The following is a 17,908-nucleotide window of genomic DNA, read 5'->3' on the forward strand; positions in this document are numbered from 1 at the left end:
ACTAGGTCAAGTTCATGACACTCTATTTTAGGATTGGTGGTCATAGCAAAGCAGCATTCTGCAGATGAGTTTTATGAAGAGAAAACAATTGTCCTGATAAGTGAGTTGTTTACCCAGATTGGAAAACTGTTTGCTTATAGAAATCGGTTGGCAAAAATTTCCTGATGCAAACAGTAAACTTCTGTATTAATCTGCTATTGTATCTTCCTAATCTGGCTCATCTCAGCTATCAGTCCCATCAGTTAAGTTCATGCTGAGGCAGGAAATCTCACTTCTCAGGAAAATGCAATACTATATAGCAATGGAAATGGACCACAGACTGATAAATGCATCAAGATGAATGAATTTTAAAACATAATAGTTAAAAATTTAATATATGGTGATAGGAGTTGAAATAGTGGTTGCCAGGGAAGGGGCTGGAGAGTGACGGAGAGGAGGTGTGGTGTGGTTCTGGGATGCTCTTCTGGGATAGTCTAGCTCCTATTCTGGGTGGTGGTCGCTTGAGTGTGTACATTCTGTGAGTATCCATCAAGCTGTTCACTTAGAATTTGTATACTTTCCTTCAATTAAACAAATGCTTCAATTGAACAAAAAGATTACTTAAAAAATAGAGGTGAGTAAAGGAAAGGCTTAAATTCTAGCACCAGGTTATATTAAATAATTGGTATTGAAAGTAAGTACAACAATATTAAAGAAAATCTGAACAAAAGAAAATAATTCCTCATAGTTACACAATCCTGTAACCCTGCTTGCCTTGTTTCACCTGCTTTCTGTTATTCTGTGCCTGTGTCACTTTGCTTTACTCCATCAGGCCTCCAGGGCCTACTGGCAGAGCATGCTTTCCCTGCCTGCCCATCCAATTGTATTGATCAAAGCTCTACACCCTTTCTTCAAACAAACAAACATTGTACAATATGCTGTTCTGTTAGACTCTGGGGTCTCTCCCTAAATGTTTGTAAGATCTATAATAGGCTCCATTTTACATCTGCATGGCTGGAAGAGAGACAGACACTCTTGGTTGCTTGGAGTGGGAGGTGGAGGCTGACTGATCTAAAAGAGAAATAGAGCGAGCCTCTGGCTCAGATTAGAAAACCCTGACGCCTGTTCACAGGGAGGCTGTCCTCTTCTGGAGATTTGCCTTTTCACCGTGGATTTTTACAACTGTTCTCATTAATCCGGAAAAGCACTTAGCTTGTCACCAGGTAACCTTAATTTAGCACATTCACAGCTTTCCTGAGAATAAAAACACTTACTGTAATCCACAAATAATCTGCCCTGCGTGCCATCTGCTGTATAACAATTTCCACATGACCTGAGGAAAAGCTCCAAGTTTTTTCAAACTAAAGAAAGAACAGAAGAAAAAAGAAAGAAATTAAAGAAAATAGAAGACAAGGGAATCTTTCTTATTTGAACTTAAAGAGACGTTTCATTTTTGTTTAAGCCATGACACAACATCCTTTTAGGACCGTTACAATAAAGGACTTTATTACATTTTATGCATCTAAGTAACTCAGTTATTTGTTTTATGCCCTAAAAGGAAGGCATTAAAAATAATTAGAATAGAGTTTCTAATCTTCCTAAAAATCTCTATTTATTTATTTATTTATATTGGATTATAGTTGATTTACAACGTTGTATTAGTTTCAGGTGTACAGCAAAGTGATTCAGCTATGCATACATACATATTTTTTTCCAGATTCATTTCCCTTATAGGTTATTACAAAATATTGAGTATAGTTCCCTGTACTAGGCAGTAGGTCCAAATCTTTGCATTTTTTTGAAACTTAGGAAGCACCTTCTCAGGATAAATGTCATTGCCTCCAAATAAAATTGTCCTACTCACTTGATTAGATTTGCACTGATCCCAAACCATGCAACCTATGATCAACACTAACTGTATTTAAGTCTCCACCGTCTGAAATGATTGTTTTGTCTGATTTGCTGGAGGCTTCATTGGGTCAGACATTTAAATCTTCAGAGGAATTTCTTAAGATGAGTTAAAATGTGACACATCTCTCTCCCCAGGGTAGAAACTATATAATGAAAAGCAGTTATGGGGCTTCCCTGGTGGCACAGTGGTTGAGAGTCCGCCTGCCGATGCAGGGGATACGGGTCCGGGAAGATCCCACATGCCGCGGAGCGGCTGGGCCCGTGAGCCATGGCCACTGAGCCTGCACGTCCGGAGCCTGTGCTCCGCAGCGGGAGAGGCCACAACAGTGAGAGGCCTGCGTACCGCAAAAAAAAAACCAAAAAACAGCAGTTATGTCTTATCTGGCAAATGAAGAAGGAAAGTGACCCATCATGAATGTCAGTGGTTCTCAAGGTGAGGTCCAAGGAGCAGCAGTGGCAGCAATGGAATTTCTCAGGCCCCACCCCAGACCTACTTTCTGAAATACGCTGGAGTTGGGGTCCTGTAATTGGTGTTTTAGCAAAGGTGAGTCTGACGCATGCTCAAGTTTGCCAACCCTCGATGTAGGATAATGCTGAGGGTATGTGAATGTCAGACCAACTGGCAAGACTTCAGAAACACTAAGCCATCTTGTGAGTTCATCTGTTAGTCTCTGGGACTTCTCTCTAAACGTTTGTAAATTTGGTAATACACTGCATTTTACATCTACATTAAAATTGTTTTATTTCAAAGGTATGTACAGTGAACAGCGGTTTCTATTCAGTTGTACAACCCAAATATCCCTAACTTTCTCTAGCATCTGGATAAAAATAAGGTCACTTGAACATTGATACTGACATTTCACTGACTTATTTGCCTACAGGCAAACCTCAGGGCCTATGCCCTCCACACCCCAGGGCGTGGCTATTGACAACGGGCTGGCCACAAAGCCTTGCTTGGGCCCCCTCTACCTCAGAGGGCTCCCCTCCTCTCTGGAAATTGGGTTTGGGCAAAGGTGGAAGAGTAAGAAAAAGGGTGGGCTTGGGGTTTTTTTGTGTGTTTTTATCCAATGAGGGGAACAAGTTGATAAAGGAATAAAAGATCTGTGCCTCAGTTGAGAGAAGTTGTTTCTGCAGCCCTGGGTGCCGTCAGAGGCAGTTACAGAATTGATGTCCAACAATAATCAGTATCGAGGCTGCAAAGAACAAAGAACTTTTTTTGGGGGGGTCTTAAAAAATTGCAATTTGGTTGACACAGAATCAGGTAAAACTAAAAGCCTGTTCCGGGGAAGAGAAAGAGTCAGGGGCTTATAAAAGCAAAAGCTACAGGATTGTTCAAGAATTATGACTGACTCTGATACAGGAAAGGAAATATTTGTCCATAAGGGATAGGCTGTCACTGGTTATTTTAGGGTAAGCGTCCAACACATATCTTGAGTTTCTGGAGCACTGGGCAGATGTTCTGAATGCCTGCTTTAGACGGTAAGTGATCAAAGGTCAGGTTCCATCCAGGCTGAGACATGCGTAAGTCACACTTTCTCTATGGCCTCCAGGCTCGACGTGAGAGAGCTCTCTTAGCAATACCAACTCCATTTAGATTTTCCTCTCACAAGCGGGGCCTGCAGGCCCATCGTGGCAGCTCTAACCTCCTGCACTAGGACCCCTTTCACAATATCTCACTTTCACTCCATTGTGGGAAAGCGTCTCTCATGGTCCAGAGGCCCCTATGCATTGGTTGCCTGCTCTTCATCATGGTACCTCCTCCTTAGCATCTCACTTGTCCACTTAACATCCCTTCTATGAATATTTCTGGAGCTCTTCATGTGTCTGGAAATATAGCTACGGGCAAAACGTAGAGCCTTCATGCAGCTTACATGAAGCTCCATGGAGCTTTCATGGCATAGTCATACCTTCATGGAACTTACACGCTAAAGGAGAAGAAAGGCAATAAATAAATAAATTATATGACAGCAGGTAACGACACTATTTGTTCAAGTCCCTCAGGAGTCTCTCCTGTGCATTCAGCACCAGGCCCACCCATTTCCTCCACTCTGGCTACCTCATTTAGTCACCCACCGTGAGTAGAAGGCATCCCTTCACCACCATGAGAGCATGGGAAAGCAGCACCCCTCAGTGGAAAAGCTCTATTCTATGGTCCCTGCCAGCTGCTGCTTTTCAGGAGTTCTGTGTAACTTCTCAGGAAGCAGGTCTACCTGTGGGGTGGACGTCTGCTTGTTTTGTCTTCCTAGCACCTCTACCCCCTCCCAACCCCCAGAGAATGTCTCCACCACAACTGGGATAACATGACCTTGACCCAGGCTGGGCCAGCCCTACTATCCCTTCCTCCTGTCCACAACAATTTGTCCTGAAAAAGGGTACATGACCCAAAGGTCATGAAAGCCAGTCACAATTCTTTTATGAGATTTGATATATGGATGATTAGAAAAGCTCCCTTTCCACTTGGATGTACCTTAACGTGGTAGGATGCTGGAACTGCCAGCAGGGATGTACCCAAGACATGCAGTGAGTGTACCTGAGAAGCACATAGAGAAATGAGACAAGGGAGCCCTGTTGGCATCTATGGATGTCCCATATCTCACTGTTCCCCAAACCAGTCCCCTCCCTGTACTTAATTACATGAGGTAATACAGATCCTTTTGCACTCAAGTTACTTTCAGTTATTTGCAGCTGAAATAACAGTTGTATGCTGAACCCACATTAATTATGTCACCTACTTTGACTTGGCGTGATGCTAGGGAAAAGAATCCAGCATTCATTTTATAAAAATCACCACAACAATGTGGTGAAGAATCTGCCTGCCAATGCAGGGGACACAGGTCGAGCCCTGGTCTGGGAAGATCCCACATGCTGCGGAGCAACTAAGCTCATGTGCCACGACTACTGAAGCCCGCATGCCTAGACCCCGTGCAAAGATTAATTCTATTAATTCTTGCCTGAAAAAAAAGTACCCTTCCCTGAGAAGGCTCACAGACCACCAGTATTGTCCCTAGAGCAGACTTTGGGAACTTCTGATTATAATAGTTGTCTTTCATAAATCTGAATGCATTTTCACACAGATGAAACTTTGTTTTATGCAGCCAATCCCATCAAATAGAAAAGCTCCTAATTCTAGCAAATACCAGATGTCCTGTTAAATATTATTAAATATTGATGGTGCTACCTTATTACTTTTTAAAATTAATTAATTATTTTTTATCTTTGGCTGTGTTGGTCTTCGTTGCTGAGCGCGGGCTTTCTCTAGTTGCGGTGAGCAGGGGCTATCTTTAATGCGGTGTGTGGGCTTCTCATTGCGGTGGCTTCTCTTGTTGCGGAGCACGTGCTCTAGGCATGCGGGCTTCAGTAGCTGTGGCTGGCGGGCTCTAGAGTGCAAGCTCAGTAGTTGTGGCGCATGGGCTTAGTTGCTTCGTGGCATGTGGGATATTCCAGGACCAGGGCTCAAACCCGTGTCCCCTGAATTGGCAGGTGGATTCTTAACCACTGTGCCACCGGGGAAGTCCCTCTTGTCTTTTTTTTTTTTTTTTTTTTTTGTGGTACGCGGGCCTCTCCCGCCGCGTGCCGCGGCCCTCTCCCGCCGCGTGCCGCGGCCTCTCCCACCGCGGAGCACAGGCTCTGGACGCGCAGGCCCAGCAGCCATGGCTCACGGGCCCAGTCGCTCCACGGCACGTGGGACCCTCCCGGACCGGGGCACGAACCCGCGTCCCCTGCATCGGCAGGTGGACTCTCAACCACTGCGCCACCAGGGAAGCCCCCTGTTGTCTTTTTGATGATAGCCCTTCTAACAGGCTTGAGGCGATATCTCACTGTGGTTTTGCATTTCCCTAATGATTAGTGATGTTGAGCACCTTTTCATGTTACAAACAGCTTTTTCATTAAAATTTAACTTATTTGTCAGAAGATTGCCTACTAATACCAGATGTCAGTGACCTTTTAAAAATTAAACCTCAAATTAAAGTCAATTTGGCTTGAGAGAACAAGTTTTAAATTCAAAATCCATTTGCCAAAACTGTAAATAAATCCATGCCAAAATCTGGGCACCTGATATTCTATTTTGTTTGTTTTAACACAGCTTTTATCCCAACAAAGTTCAAATCAGCAAAGTACGTGCAAACCGGCATCCATATCTATTCTTATCACAACCATAGCCACATGTATCTTGCATCTTAGAATCTCAGGGAACTAACAGAATGTCAGAGGATTAACCGTACATTTAAATGACTGTGTCCCTGAAATGGGGCTAGGAGGAGACCAGATCCGAGCCTTCCTTCCCAAATCAGAAAGCTTTCCCCTTCCGTTAATAAGTTTATGTAATTCTAGGTGATGTCTCCTTTTATTTATACAAAACACACACGCGAAACTGGAAAGTTATTTGAACCCAGTAGGCTGAAAACTTAAGGTAAAAAAGGAAGAAACCAAAAACGCCCTTTGCAAACTCCATCCCGCGGGCGGGCTGTAGGGCTTGGGAGGTGGAGGAGAGGCGCTAGACTGGTACCCCTCCGCTCCCGCGCCCCTGCGCCGCAGCCTCCGGGCTGTAGGGGCCGCTGCGGCGCCGAGCTTGCCGAGCGCGCTGGGCCGCTCTCTCCTGCAGGGAGAGACGAGGCGCAGGAGGAGAGGCGGAGCGCGGCGGGCGCGGAGCGGAGGTGACCCCGCTGCAGGTGAGCAGTGGCGGGGCCGGGGTGGCTGGGCGGAGGGCCGGCGGGTGGGGACAGGGCGGCCGCCCTACAGCGCACTCGACTCTGGCCTTGGAGGGCCCGGCCGCCATGCGGGCCTCGCTCCCAGGTGCGTGGACTTGGCGGCGTTCTCTCAAGCCCCCCGAATCCTCGCCACTCGGTGGGCGCCCTGAGCCGGGTCTTGGAGATCTCTGCGTGTCCCGCCCCATCCGTGGACACTTCCACCGCCGGAACCCTCCCATTTCCTGGACAGTTTCTTGGTATCCCAGCTCACCAAACTTCCTAATTAGGGGAAAGTGGTTTTGTAACTGTTTTCACATGAGGTGCCTCTTTCCTTTTTAACTGTTAAGTCGTGTGTTCCCCCAGCAAGACAATGTCTGGAACTTAACTGAATGCAGTTGTTTTGTTTTGTTTTTTTCTGGAGGCTTCAAAGGTATCAGTCTTTGAGTAGGGCCAGATGTAGTGTGGCTACCACACTATGGGGAGGGCAGCGGACCCAGGTAGTACTTTACACCCCTCAGATTGTAGGCAACAACCGTTGTCAACATCTTTCTCCTTTTTCTAGGTACAGTAAATTTCAAGAGATGGAAAGAGATTTTTTAATAGCGTTTTTTACCTTAAAAACAGCAAATACAGAATTCATCTTTAAAATTTAAGTGATTATAATTTTATGTTTCTTAAATCTTGTAATAAATAACTTACAAATGCAGAGTCTTATCAATTTAGGAGTAAGGTGGGGTGAAGTGGTGGACTAGGGGTGGGCTGGAAATTGAGAGACCTGGATTATCTCCCTCTCCCTTGGGCAAAGGCAATCTCTGTGGGTTTAGATTTCTTTGTTTAAAAAAAGGGGACTGGATTCGATGGTGAAGATGACAGTAGCTACCAGTTACTGAACATCTGTTTTGTCCTATAAAAAATGTTACCTCATTTAATCCACATAGTAATTCTATGCATTAGATAATATTATCCCTTTTATAAAGGTGCAGACTGAGGCTTAGAGAGGTTGTCACTCAAAAACATACACCTAATCTGTAGCAAAGTTGGAATTTGAGGCTATTCTACACTCCCTCAAGACAGAAGTCCTCTGATTCTGTCCCAAACTTGCTTATTCTAATTCAATTTTTTTTTTTTTCCCCCTCTACGCGGGCCTCTCACTGCTGCGGCCTCTCCGGTTGCGGAGCACAGGCTCCGGACGTGCAGGCCCAGCGGCCATGGCTCACGGGCCCAGCCGCTCCGCGGCATGTGGGATCCTCCCAGACCGGGGCACGAACCCGTGTCCCCTGCATCGGCAGGCGGACCCTCAACCACTGCGCCACCAGGGAAGCCCCTCAAATTAATTTTAAGGTGTCCTGCCCCAGACTTCAAGTGATTTTCTTAAATATTAAAATAGTGTGGTATGTGGAACTAAAATAACAAGTACATTTATATCTCATTAAAGTATTTTGTCCATTGGCTTTGATTATTGCTGACATGCCTTTCACTAATGTTCAATGATTCTGATAATTTTCTAAATTTATCTTCTACTGAGATACTTATTTCAAAAATGAATATCTGAAGATAAAGGTTTTCCCCCAAAGTAACTCAGATTCTTTATATCTTGGTCTAATTTTCATGTCATGCCAATTTTATTTCACTGAATTGTTTAATGTCAGTTGCCAAATATATTCTGGATCATCCTGCAGAGTAAGAATTTTACTAAAGGAGAGAAAATCATTCAAAAATGACTGTTCCTGACTTGGCTTAGGAACATCTTTGTATAGCTTCGCACAGTGTGCATTATTCATTCCAGGGGAGCACCATTCTCACTCACACTTTAGGGTGTGAATGACCCTTGTGGCATTGGTGCAAAGAGTCAGTCCTTTACCTCTGCTGCTTCCTTTTCGTATCACATATTGCCTTCAACAGAGGGTGGGCAGAAGAAAAAGGTAAAGAACTTTTTACCAGGAGGGACATATGAAGTAAACACAGCTTAGTTTAGATCTTTTTTTTTTTAATTTTTATTTTATATTGGAGTATAGTTGATTTACAATGTTGTGTTAGTTTCAGGTGTACAGCAAAGTCATTTGGTTATACAAATACATATATCCATTCTTTTTCAGATTCTTTTCCCTTATAGGTTATTACAGAATATTGAGTAGAGTTCCCTGTGCTATATAGTAGGTCCTGGTTGATTATCTATTTTATATATAGTATTGTGTGTATCTTAATCCCAAACTCCTAATTTATCCACACTCCCACCTTTTCCCTTTGGCAACCCTAAGTTCGTTTTCTATGTCTGTGAGTCTGTTTCTATTTTGTAAATAAGTTGATTTGTATCATTTTTTTAGATTCCACATATAAGTGATATTATATGGTATTTGTCTTTCTCTTTCTGACTTACTTCGCTTAGTATGATAAGCTCTAGTTCCATCCATGTTACTGCAATTGGCATTATTTCATTCTTTTTTGTGGCTGAGTAATATTCCATTGTGTATATATACCACATCTTCTTTATCCATTCACCTGTTGATGGACATTTAGGTTGCTTCCGTGTCTTGGCTATTGTAAATAGTGCTGCAGTGAACATTGGGGTGCATGTATCTTTTCAAATTATTGTTTTCTCCAGATATATGCCCAGGAGTGGGATTGCTTTATCATATGGTAGCTCTATTTTTAAGTTTTTTTTTTTTTTTTTTTTTTTTTTGCGGTACACGGGCCTCTCACTGTTGTGGCCTCTCCCGTTGCGGAGCACAGGCTCCGGACGCGCAGGCTCAGCGGCCATGGCTCGTGGGCCCAGCCGCTTCGCAGCATGTGGGATCTTCCCGGACCAGGGCACGAACCCGTCTCCCCTGCATCAGCAGGCGGACTCTCAACAACTGTTTCACCAGGGAAGCCCCTATTTTTAGTTTTTTAAGGAAACTCCATACCGTTCTCCATAGTGGCTGTACCAATTTACATTCCCACCAGCAGTGTAGGAAGGTTCCCTTTTCTCCACACCCTCTCCAGTATTTATTGTTTGTAGACTTTTTCATGATGGCCATTCTGACCAGTGTGAGCTGATACCTCATTGTAGCTTTGATTTGCATTTCTCTGATGATTAGCTATGTTGAACATCTTTTCATGTGCCTATGGGCCATGTGTATGTCTTTTTTGGAGAAATGTCTATTTAGGTCTTCCACCCATTTTTGGATTGGGTTGTTTGTCTTTTTGATATTGAGCTGCATGGGCTGCTTGTATATTTTGGAGATTAATCTCTTGTCAATTGCATCGTTTGCAAATATTTTCTGCCATCCTGTAGGTCTTTTCATTTTGTTTATGGTTTCCTTTGCTGTGCAAAAGCTAAGTTTAATTAGTTCGCATTTGTTTATTTTTGTTTTTATTTTCATTACTCTAGGAGGTTGATCCTTTTGGATTCAAAAAGATATTGCTGTGATTTATGTCAAAGAGTGTTTTGCCTGTGTTTTCCTCTAAGAGTTTATAGTATCCAGCCTTACATTTAGGTCTTTAATCCATTTTGAGTTTATTTTTGTGTATGCTGTTAGAGAATGTTCTGATTTCATTCTTTTACATGTAGCTGTCCAGTTTTCCCAGCACTACTTATTGAAGAGACTGTCTTTTCTCCAGGAGGGACATATGAAGTAAATACAGTTTAGTTTAGATCTTTTTTTACAGGCAGGTATGAAAAATTCTCCTCTCTTCTATTTAAAAAAAATTATATACAACAGTTTCTTTTCATGAGTTGTTAAGGGAACAACAAATGGGTGATGGAAAAATGAAGAAGAAATAAGAATGGGGGCACCTGGACAGATTGCAGAGTCAGGTGGTGGCCCTGGGTTACCTGATGTATTGAGCGTTTTACAGGTGGGCCCACACAGAAACTAATCACCAAATTACTTAGCCAGGAGCAGTTCAGTGCCAGGTTCCCATCATCCTTGCTAGTGTGTGCATGTGTGTGTGTGTGTGTGTAATATTTATTTATTTGGCTGCGCTGGGTCTTACTTGTGGCATGCGGAATCTAGTTCCCTGACCAGTTATCGAACCCAGGCCCCTTGCATTGGAAGTGCGGAGTCTTAACTGCTGGACCACCAGGGAAGTCCGGAGATTCCTCTTTTAATGCAATAAATGAGGTTCCTAGCATACAAATAAACATATCTTGAAAGCAAGTGTATCTAGAGATTCGTCAGTATCATATACAAATAAGAAAGTGCTAGTTACCTGCAGTGGGAAAAGAAGAGTAAGGGAAGAAGTGGGAGAAAGTGATGGGGAGACTTAGGAAGTTCTTATGGACATGTGCTAGATGTTAACTGTTGTCTTAGGTACTGCTGATTCAAGTGGTAATGTTGGAATAGGTTGTTGCTGTGCTTTGAACTTATGGTGCTGCAGCTTTTTAAAATGGAATTATATTAGCTCTGCACTTGAAAGTAGCTAATCAGCTTTTACTACTAGATTAAAAGTTTGCTTTTGAAATAGAGACTTGTTTTCCCCAAAAGCACTGACAATTAACACATCTGTGAAGAAACAGCTAAGGTTTTGCATCTTACATACTTTATTTATTCAACCACCACATCTTGAATTTCTGCCCCAGGCATATTCCTACAGCTCTGTGTGCTGGGCATGTGAGGAGATGCAGAAGAACCTTCTCTTACATGAAAAAAATGTTCTGCTTTGTTCCGTTCTTATATATCACAAATTCTTACCTACTAAGGCCCTTTTTGGCCTCAGTAATCTGTTTCTTTTTACTTAAAGTACAGAAGGTTGTTAAAATTCTTTATTAGTTTGATCAGTGGCATAAACAAGTTATGCAGTTTGGGGAGAACTATTGTAACATCTTCAGTGACTGTGGCTCATTAAAGGAGAAGCAGCGATAGAACTGAGCTGTCTTATTCCAGGCCTAGTAAAAGAATGATATATAATGGAAAATATTATTTTCATACGTTCCCCAAAGTATCACAATGAAAATTGTGGCATATTAAATCTTTTTAAATATAGTGTAGTAGGTAATTTAAATTGTAAAAGGCCCTTTCAATAAACATTTGCAGTGGTTTCTAGCCCAGGTGTTCTTTGTCATTTCTGGCAAAGAGTTTAACATAAACAGAATGTGGATGTCCAGAGGTTGCAGTATAATAAATACTACCTTGATTGCTTATTTGCTTGATTCGTCACAAAGCAAATGTAGGTCCGGCTTAGGAAAGAGGAGACCAAAGAATCTTGCATGTGTATATATATAAATATTAATATATCTGAGAGGCTTGAGAGGCTGTCTTCCAGGTTATAGTCCTCAGTAAGGTCCCCAAATAAAACTTAGCTTGCAACTTGTAGCTTGCGCGTTTTTCTTCACTTGAGAGTTTCAAGAAGTTCACTTGAGAGTCGGACATATGAGTGGACCCCTGGTGCTGCAGAAAATGTTGGATTTTTTTGCCAACCTTGGGCATGATGAGTTTCAAGCAAGTGTGTGCTGGCTGAAAAAATTTCAGGCATGTTATGGAATGATTCAGAAGTTGTCTGTAGTGAAAAAAACACTGTTCAGTAGAGAAAACTAGTAACTTGAATGCAGTTGAAATTTTAAAAAAATTGCTTGTTACAGCTTGAATGACGTTTTAAATGCTGATGAAATAAGTGTTTTACGAGTTGTTACCTCATATACTTCGTGTCCAAGGTAGACTTTGCAGAAGAGGTAAACAGAGGTTGATGATTGCTCTATTCTGCTGTAATGCATCGTGGTTGGAAGAGATGAGACCACTTGTCATTGGCAAGTCAGCTCACCCCCAGGGCTGCAGAAATGTTTATTTGCTCCCCAGTGATTATGAAACCAATACACATGCCCAAAGTATGGGAGGTTTATTTAATGAATGGCTGAGAATGGTTAGCAAAGGGATGGAAGGGGTGAAACCAAGATCCTCTTGCTAATGGCCACCTGCTGTGCCTATAGCACACTCCTGTGTTTGGATCACACATGTGTTGAGCTTTCCCATTGAATAATCAGTATGTTTTGAAAAAACTGAACTAACTTTCTCCATAAGTAATAAAGTTGCAAAAATATTGCTTTTATAAAGACTATAAAATGGAAAACTTAAAGAATACTTGAATAAACAAAGCCCCAATGAGTGTTTAAATGTGAGTGTTTGACTCTCATTTCATAACATTTACTATATGAGAGGGTTCAACATTTCCCCTGAAGAATTTTATTATATTGTCATCAAGTTCAGCCTTTCTTTGGAAGGTGTCTTTCCCTACCTTCTCCTTTGCAACTCTGCCCCCGCCCCCAAGCATTCCGTGGCAGGAATGGTAGGAATAAGCTTTTGCCTAATAGTATCTAGAAGAGAAAAATATTCACAAAATGATGACATTCCAGCTGGGAGAACCAGAAGCCAAAAGACATACTCGGATCTAATAGGATAAATTCTGAGTAATTAAGAGAAAAAAGGGTATTCAGATTAAGGAGGTAGCATAGTGGTTGTTTCCAGAGAGTGGCTGATAGGCAGAGAGGGAGTGAGGACTGACAGCTGCTCACCCTTCTGTCTGGTGCTGGTGCTGGGGTGGCTGGTGGAGGAAGGCAGAGGGGGTGGGAGCAGTGGAGCAATGGAATGCTCCTGTCCTGAAGGGCTATTGGAAGGTGAGGAAGAGTGAAAATGGAAGGAAATTAAGAAGGTGTGGATAACCCACAGGCCACTTCCACCCTTAGCACCCCCTTCATATAACAAGATACAGTGTGACTCAGACCAACAAACAAATTATCTAGCCTCCTGGAAAAGTAGGAAGACAATTTTTGCATACCTCACTAGTTTGGTCTAAGAGATGAAAAATAAAATAGCCATTTTGCCAAGCAAAACCTGAAGTTCCATTTACAAAGTATGTGTTATACAAAGGAAGAAAATAATTGACCATCACTTTTGGTGGAAAAGTGGACTGGAATTCAAAAAAGAATGAATACGGAATCCGTTTCTTAAAGAGCATTATCAAAAGAAGATAATCTGGAAGGGAAAAAAAGTCTCTCATTTTATTTTTAGGTACTAAATCATCATTAGTCAAGATGTCTTCAGCACCTGAGCCTCCAGCCTTTAAAAAGGAGCCACCCAAGGAAAAAGACCTGGGAAACCCAGGGCTCAGAGGGGTCCGCTCCACAACCTTATTTCGAGCTGTGAATCCAGAGCTCTTCATTAAACCTGTAAGAAATACATCCATGATAAGACTTTTTTTTTTTTAATATTTATTTATTTATTTGGCTGCGCTGGGTCCCAGCTGCAGCATGTGGGACCTTTAGTTGCTGCATGTGGGATTCAGCTCCCCAACCAGGGATCGAACCAGGCCCCCTGCACTGGGAGTGCGGAGTCCCAGCCACTAGACCACCAGGGAAGTTCCCAGGATAAGACTTTATGTTCAATTTAACTAGGCTGTCAGAAATAGAAAGGTCTTATTATTTGATTTTATCTTGGAAGACCTCTCTGTGAATAAAAAGCAGGTGGAAGGGAGATCTTAAATGCTGTTTCACTTAATACACATATAAAACTAATTATTTTGAGCACATTTGGAGAATTTTAATGGAAAATGGTTGGATTTTAATGGATTGACTTTTCAAATTCCTGTTTAAAATTTTATTTTAATATCTGCATTAATTTTAAGGAAATTTTTATTGTTTGATCAAGTATTGTTAAGTAAATAAGATCTTCCATTGAAACAAAGAAAACAGACTGAAAATCTGGTCATTCTTTTTTTTTTTTGGTACGCGGGCCTCTCACTGTTGTGGCCTCTCCCGTTGCGGAGCACAGGCTCCGGACGCGCAGGCTCAGCGGCCATGGCTCACGGGCCCAGCCGCTCCGCGGCATGTGGGATCTTCCCGGACCGGGGCACGAACCTGTGTCCCCTGCAGCGGCAGGCGGACTCTCAACCACTGCGCCACCAGGGAAGCCCCTGGTCATTCTTATAGTCTACAATTCCAGGCTTTATTAATATTTTAACCTAGGGGGATAGTGCAAACAACCTTGAAAAATTTCAAAACATGCATTTGTACACTGTTAGGGAGTTAGCTAATCATTCATATTTTTGTAGCAAGTTATTGAATATATTTGATATGATAAATTTTACATTTTTAAAATTCAAATCATACAGTATACTTAAATGTATTGAATGTGATTAGAATTTTAATAACATAGTTGCCAGTATAAGCTGTTTGAAAGTTAAATAGGTCAATTTAACAATCAAATCATTAAATCAAAGTAGAATGTTTTAAAAACGTTGAACTAATGTGTTCTTTTATATATATATTTATTTATTTACTTATTTATTGGCTGCGTTGGGTCTTCGTTGCTGCACGTGGACTTTCTCTAGTTGCAGGGAGCGGGGGCTACTCTTCGTTGCGGTTCGTGGACTACTCTTCGTTGCTGTGCCTGTGCTTCTCATTGCGGTGGCTTCTCTTGTTGTGGAGCATGGGCTCTAGGTGCACGGGCTTCAGTAGTTGTGGCACACAGGCTCAGTAGTTGTGGCTCCTAGGCTCTAGAGCACAGGCTTAGTAGTTGTGGCTCGTGGGCTCTAGAGCGCAGGCTCAGTAGTTATGGCGCATGGGCTCAGTTGCTCCGCAGCATGTGGGATCTTCCTGGACCAGGGCTCGAACCTATGTCGCCTGTATTGGCAGGTGGATTCTTAACCACTGCGCCACCAGGGAAGTCCCTAATGTATTCTTTTAATTGCCAAATACATTTCAAGAATTGTAAATTTAGGGCTTCCCTGGTGGTGCAGTGGTTAAGAATCTGCCTGCCAGGGCAGGGAACACAGGTTCGAGCCCTGGTCCGGGAAGATCCCACATGCTGCGGAGCAACTGAGCCCATGTGCCACAACTACTGAGCCTGCGCTCTAGAGCCCGCGAGCCACAACTGCTGAGCCCGTGTGCCACAAGTACTGAAGCCCATGCGCCTGCAGCCCGTGCTCTACAACAAGAGAAGCCACCGCAATGAGAAGCCCACACATTGCAACGAAGAGTAGCCCTCGCTGCAACTAGAGAAAGCCCGTGCGCAGCAACAAAGACCCATCGCAGCCATAAATGAATGAATGAATGAATAAATAAAGTAAGAAATATTTTTAAAAGAATTGTAAATTTAAACTGCTCTGAGGTTTGGCCTTTATTTTTTTTGATGATTAAGATTTGAAATAATAGTAGTACAACAGGTATGGTGACAGAAGCAGAAAATACAAATTTAAAAAGCTTTTTTTAAAAAAAATATTCAAAGCTGCATCACTTTGCCTCTTAGGGTCTTGGATTTTACAGCAGCAAATCAAGGTTATTATAATAGCATTTCTCCTCCAATCACTAAATTTCTTGAGGTAATAGAATAAGTTCCCAGAGAAGAGCGTGTATATTTTGCTGTACCTGGTATATGACATGAAAGGGTTTCTGCCAGTTATCCATGAACTCAGGTGAGAAGAATAGCATGTATACTTCATTCCTCACTTCCTAATAAAATTAACTAATTTAAGGTTTGCAAGTGGGAAGCTTGGGCCCAGAGAAGTTAAGCAACTTTTCCACATCACACAGATAACACTGAAAACTCTGAGCACTGGACCAGTTTTCATGCCTCTCGTTTCCCTCGCACCTCTTCCAGCCTCAGCTTCCTAAAGGTGAAGGTTGGAGATGTCCCAGCTGTGGAGAGAAGAAGCAAGAGTCTTCTGTAGTCTCTAAATTATCAGGAGTTGAGTTAATTGAATAAAGAACTGGGTAAATTTTTATAAATGAAATTAATATCATAGGAATGTGGTGTGGTACTAAAGCCTTGGCATGTCAAGAGAAAAGTGCAAGAGATACTTGAGTCTCCTCAAATGATGAGTCTTAATGAGGTCTTATAATTTTTTTCCTTTGACAGAACAAACCTGTAATGGCTTTCGGATTGATAACCCTTTCACTTTGTGTGGCTTATATCGGTTATCTACATGCGACACAGGAGAATAAGAAGGACCTCTATGAAGCTATTGATAGTGAGGGACACAGTTATATGAGGAGGAAAACATCTAAGTGGGATTAACAGTGCTGGTTACTGCAGATGGAGCTTTACTGGGGACTCTGAAATCTTCAGGTGAAGATTAGCACCAAACAGTATCTTGTTTCTTGTTCTAGAAGATGCTACTGAGGAAGAAGGATGACGGTTGCAGCCAGGCCACTATAGTGAATGTTGTCCTTTCAAAACTGTAGCCATTATCGCATTCTTTTTCCACAGAAAGAGCTGCTCAATATTTTTTCTTGACTAAATCCTCTTGTAAAAGTGCCATGAGAATGGAAGTCACTTTTGTGAATTAAGTTCTATATAATAAAAAGTACCGATGCTCTTAAATTTACATGGTATTTTTAACATTTTAAGGGGAATTGTGCATTTACAACTGTTGTGAGTGTTTAGTTTGTTTTGCTGTTTGCAAGGACAGTGTTCATTTTCTACCTGGCATAGAACCTATATTTGTAAAGAAAAAAACAATTGTAAATTATCGTAAAGCCTGCAGTTAAAAACAAATAGTTTTGACAGAGTCACAGATGGGTCTTATGTTTCGATTTTCCATTTCAGCTAATTTTGGTCCAGAATTTTAATTGAAAAGATACTCCCATTCAACTACTAAAATAAAGATTAAATGAGAGAATAACCCAAAGTAATTGGAGTTTTTCTTTTTTTAAAAAGAAAGTATGTTATACTGAGTATGATGTTTTTATTTGACTATAACCGTTATCTGTTTTGGCTTTTGTAAATGTTACAGTGATATTATAAATGTAGACCAAATGTTCTTACAGTTATTTAAAAACTAGAACTACTCAATAGATAAGAAAAGAAGGTCTAGTTTTAAAATAACCATAAGAACATGGGTTTACCTTATATATATATACCTTTCTGATGAGTGTTCTAGACCTGTTTCATTTCTAGATATTTACCGCATTCTCCAAATCATTGGAATTGGAGCTCAGTAATAAATCTCATCTCTGAAATTTTGTTTCATTTATTATTAACAAGTAAAATAATTGCATAGGCAGAGTTTATCATCATAATGTAATATTTAATTTCCAGTGCTTTATTGTGGTTTTGCAAGATACATGAAAATGTAATTATGTCTGATTTGTAAATATTAAAGAGCTTAGCTAATTATCTACATGCAACTAAATTAAATCTTTACTACTGAGCCCTAAATATTTCTTTGCTAGGTGTCTCTGTATAGTACACTTAAAGTAGTTTAAAATGCACTTAGGAGGTATAAAATGCCTTTTAATTTAAAGTATTATCTTCTGCTGTTGGTTATTAAAGAACTAGAGTTCTTCTGTTTTCAACTTACGCATTTAATGTCACATCATTGTCTTTAGAGTTCTTCTAGTAGTCAGCAAAATAAGTTGC

At 41.5% G+C, this 17,908-nt stretch overlaps 1 protein-coding gene across 1 annotated transcript; it reads left to right on the plus strand.

Annotated features, from left to right (window-relative positions):
- The first annotated feature begins 6,508 nt into the window (after nucleotides 1-6,508).
- On the plus strand, nucleotides 6,509-16,866 carry SMIM8 (small integral membrane protein 8). Its single transcript, XM_029224002.1, has 3 exons — nucleotides 6,509-6,560; nucleotides 13,562-13,719; nucleotides 16,406-16,866. The coding sequence occupies exons 2-3, from the start codon at nucleotides 13,585-13,587 to the stop codon at nucleotides 16,562-16,564; spliced, it is 294 nt and encodes a 97-aa protein (XP_029079835.1). The 5' UTR covers nucleotides 6,509-6,560; nucleotides 13,562-13,584; the 3' UTR covers nucleotides 16,565-16,866.
- The last annotated feature ends 1,042 nt before the right edge of the window (nucleotides 16,867-17,908 follow it).

The sequence above is a fragment of the Monodon monoceros genome, unplaced genomic scaffold (genome assembly GCF_005190385.1).
Source record: "Monodon monoceros isolate NGI ecotype Baffin Bay Population unplaced genomic scaffold, NGI_Narwhal_1 Super_Scaffold_15, whole genome shotgun sequence".
Taxonomy (NCBI): domain Eukaryota; kingdom Metazoa; phylum Chordata; class Mammalia; order Artiodactyla; family Monodontidae; genus Monodon; species Monodon monoceros.

Coding starts and splice junctions, on each gene's coding strand:
- SMIM8 (XM_029224002.1), top strand. CDS start 13,585: ATGTCTTCAGCACCTGAGCCTCCAGCCTTTAAAAAGGAGCCACCCAAG. Junction 13,720..16,405: donor CAGAGCTCTTCATTAAACCT/GTAAGAAATACA, acceptor TTCCTTTGACAG/AACAAACCTGTAATGGCTTT.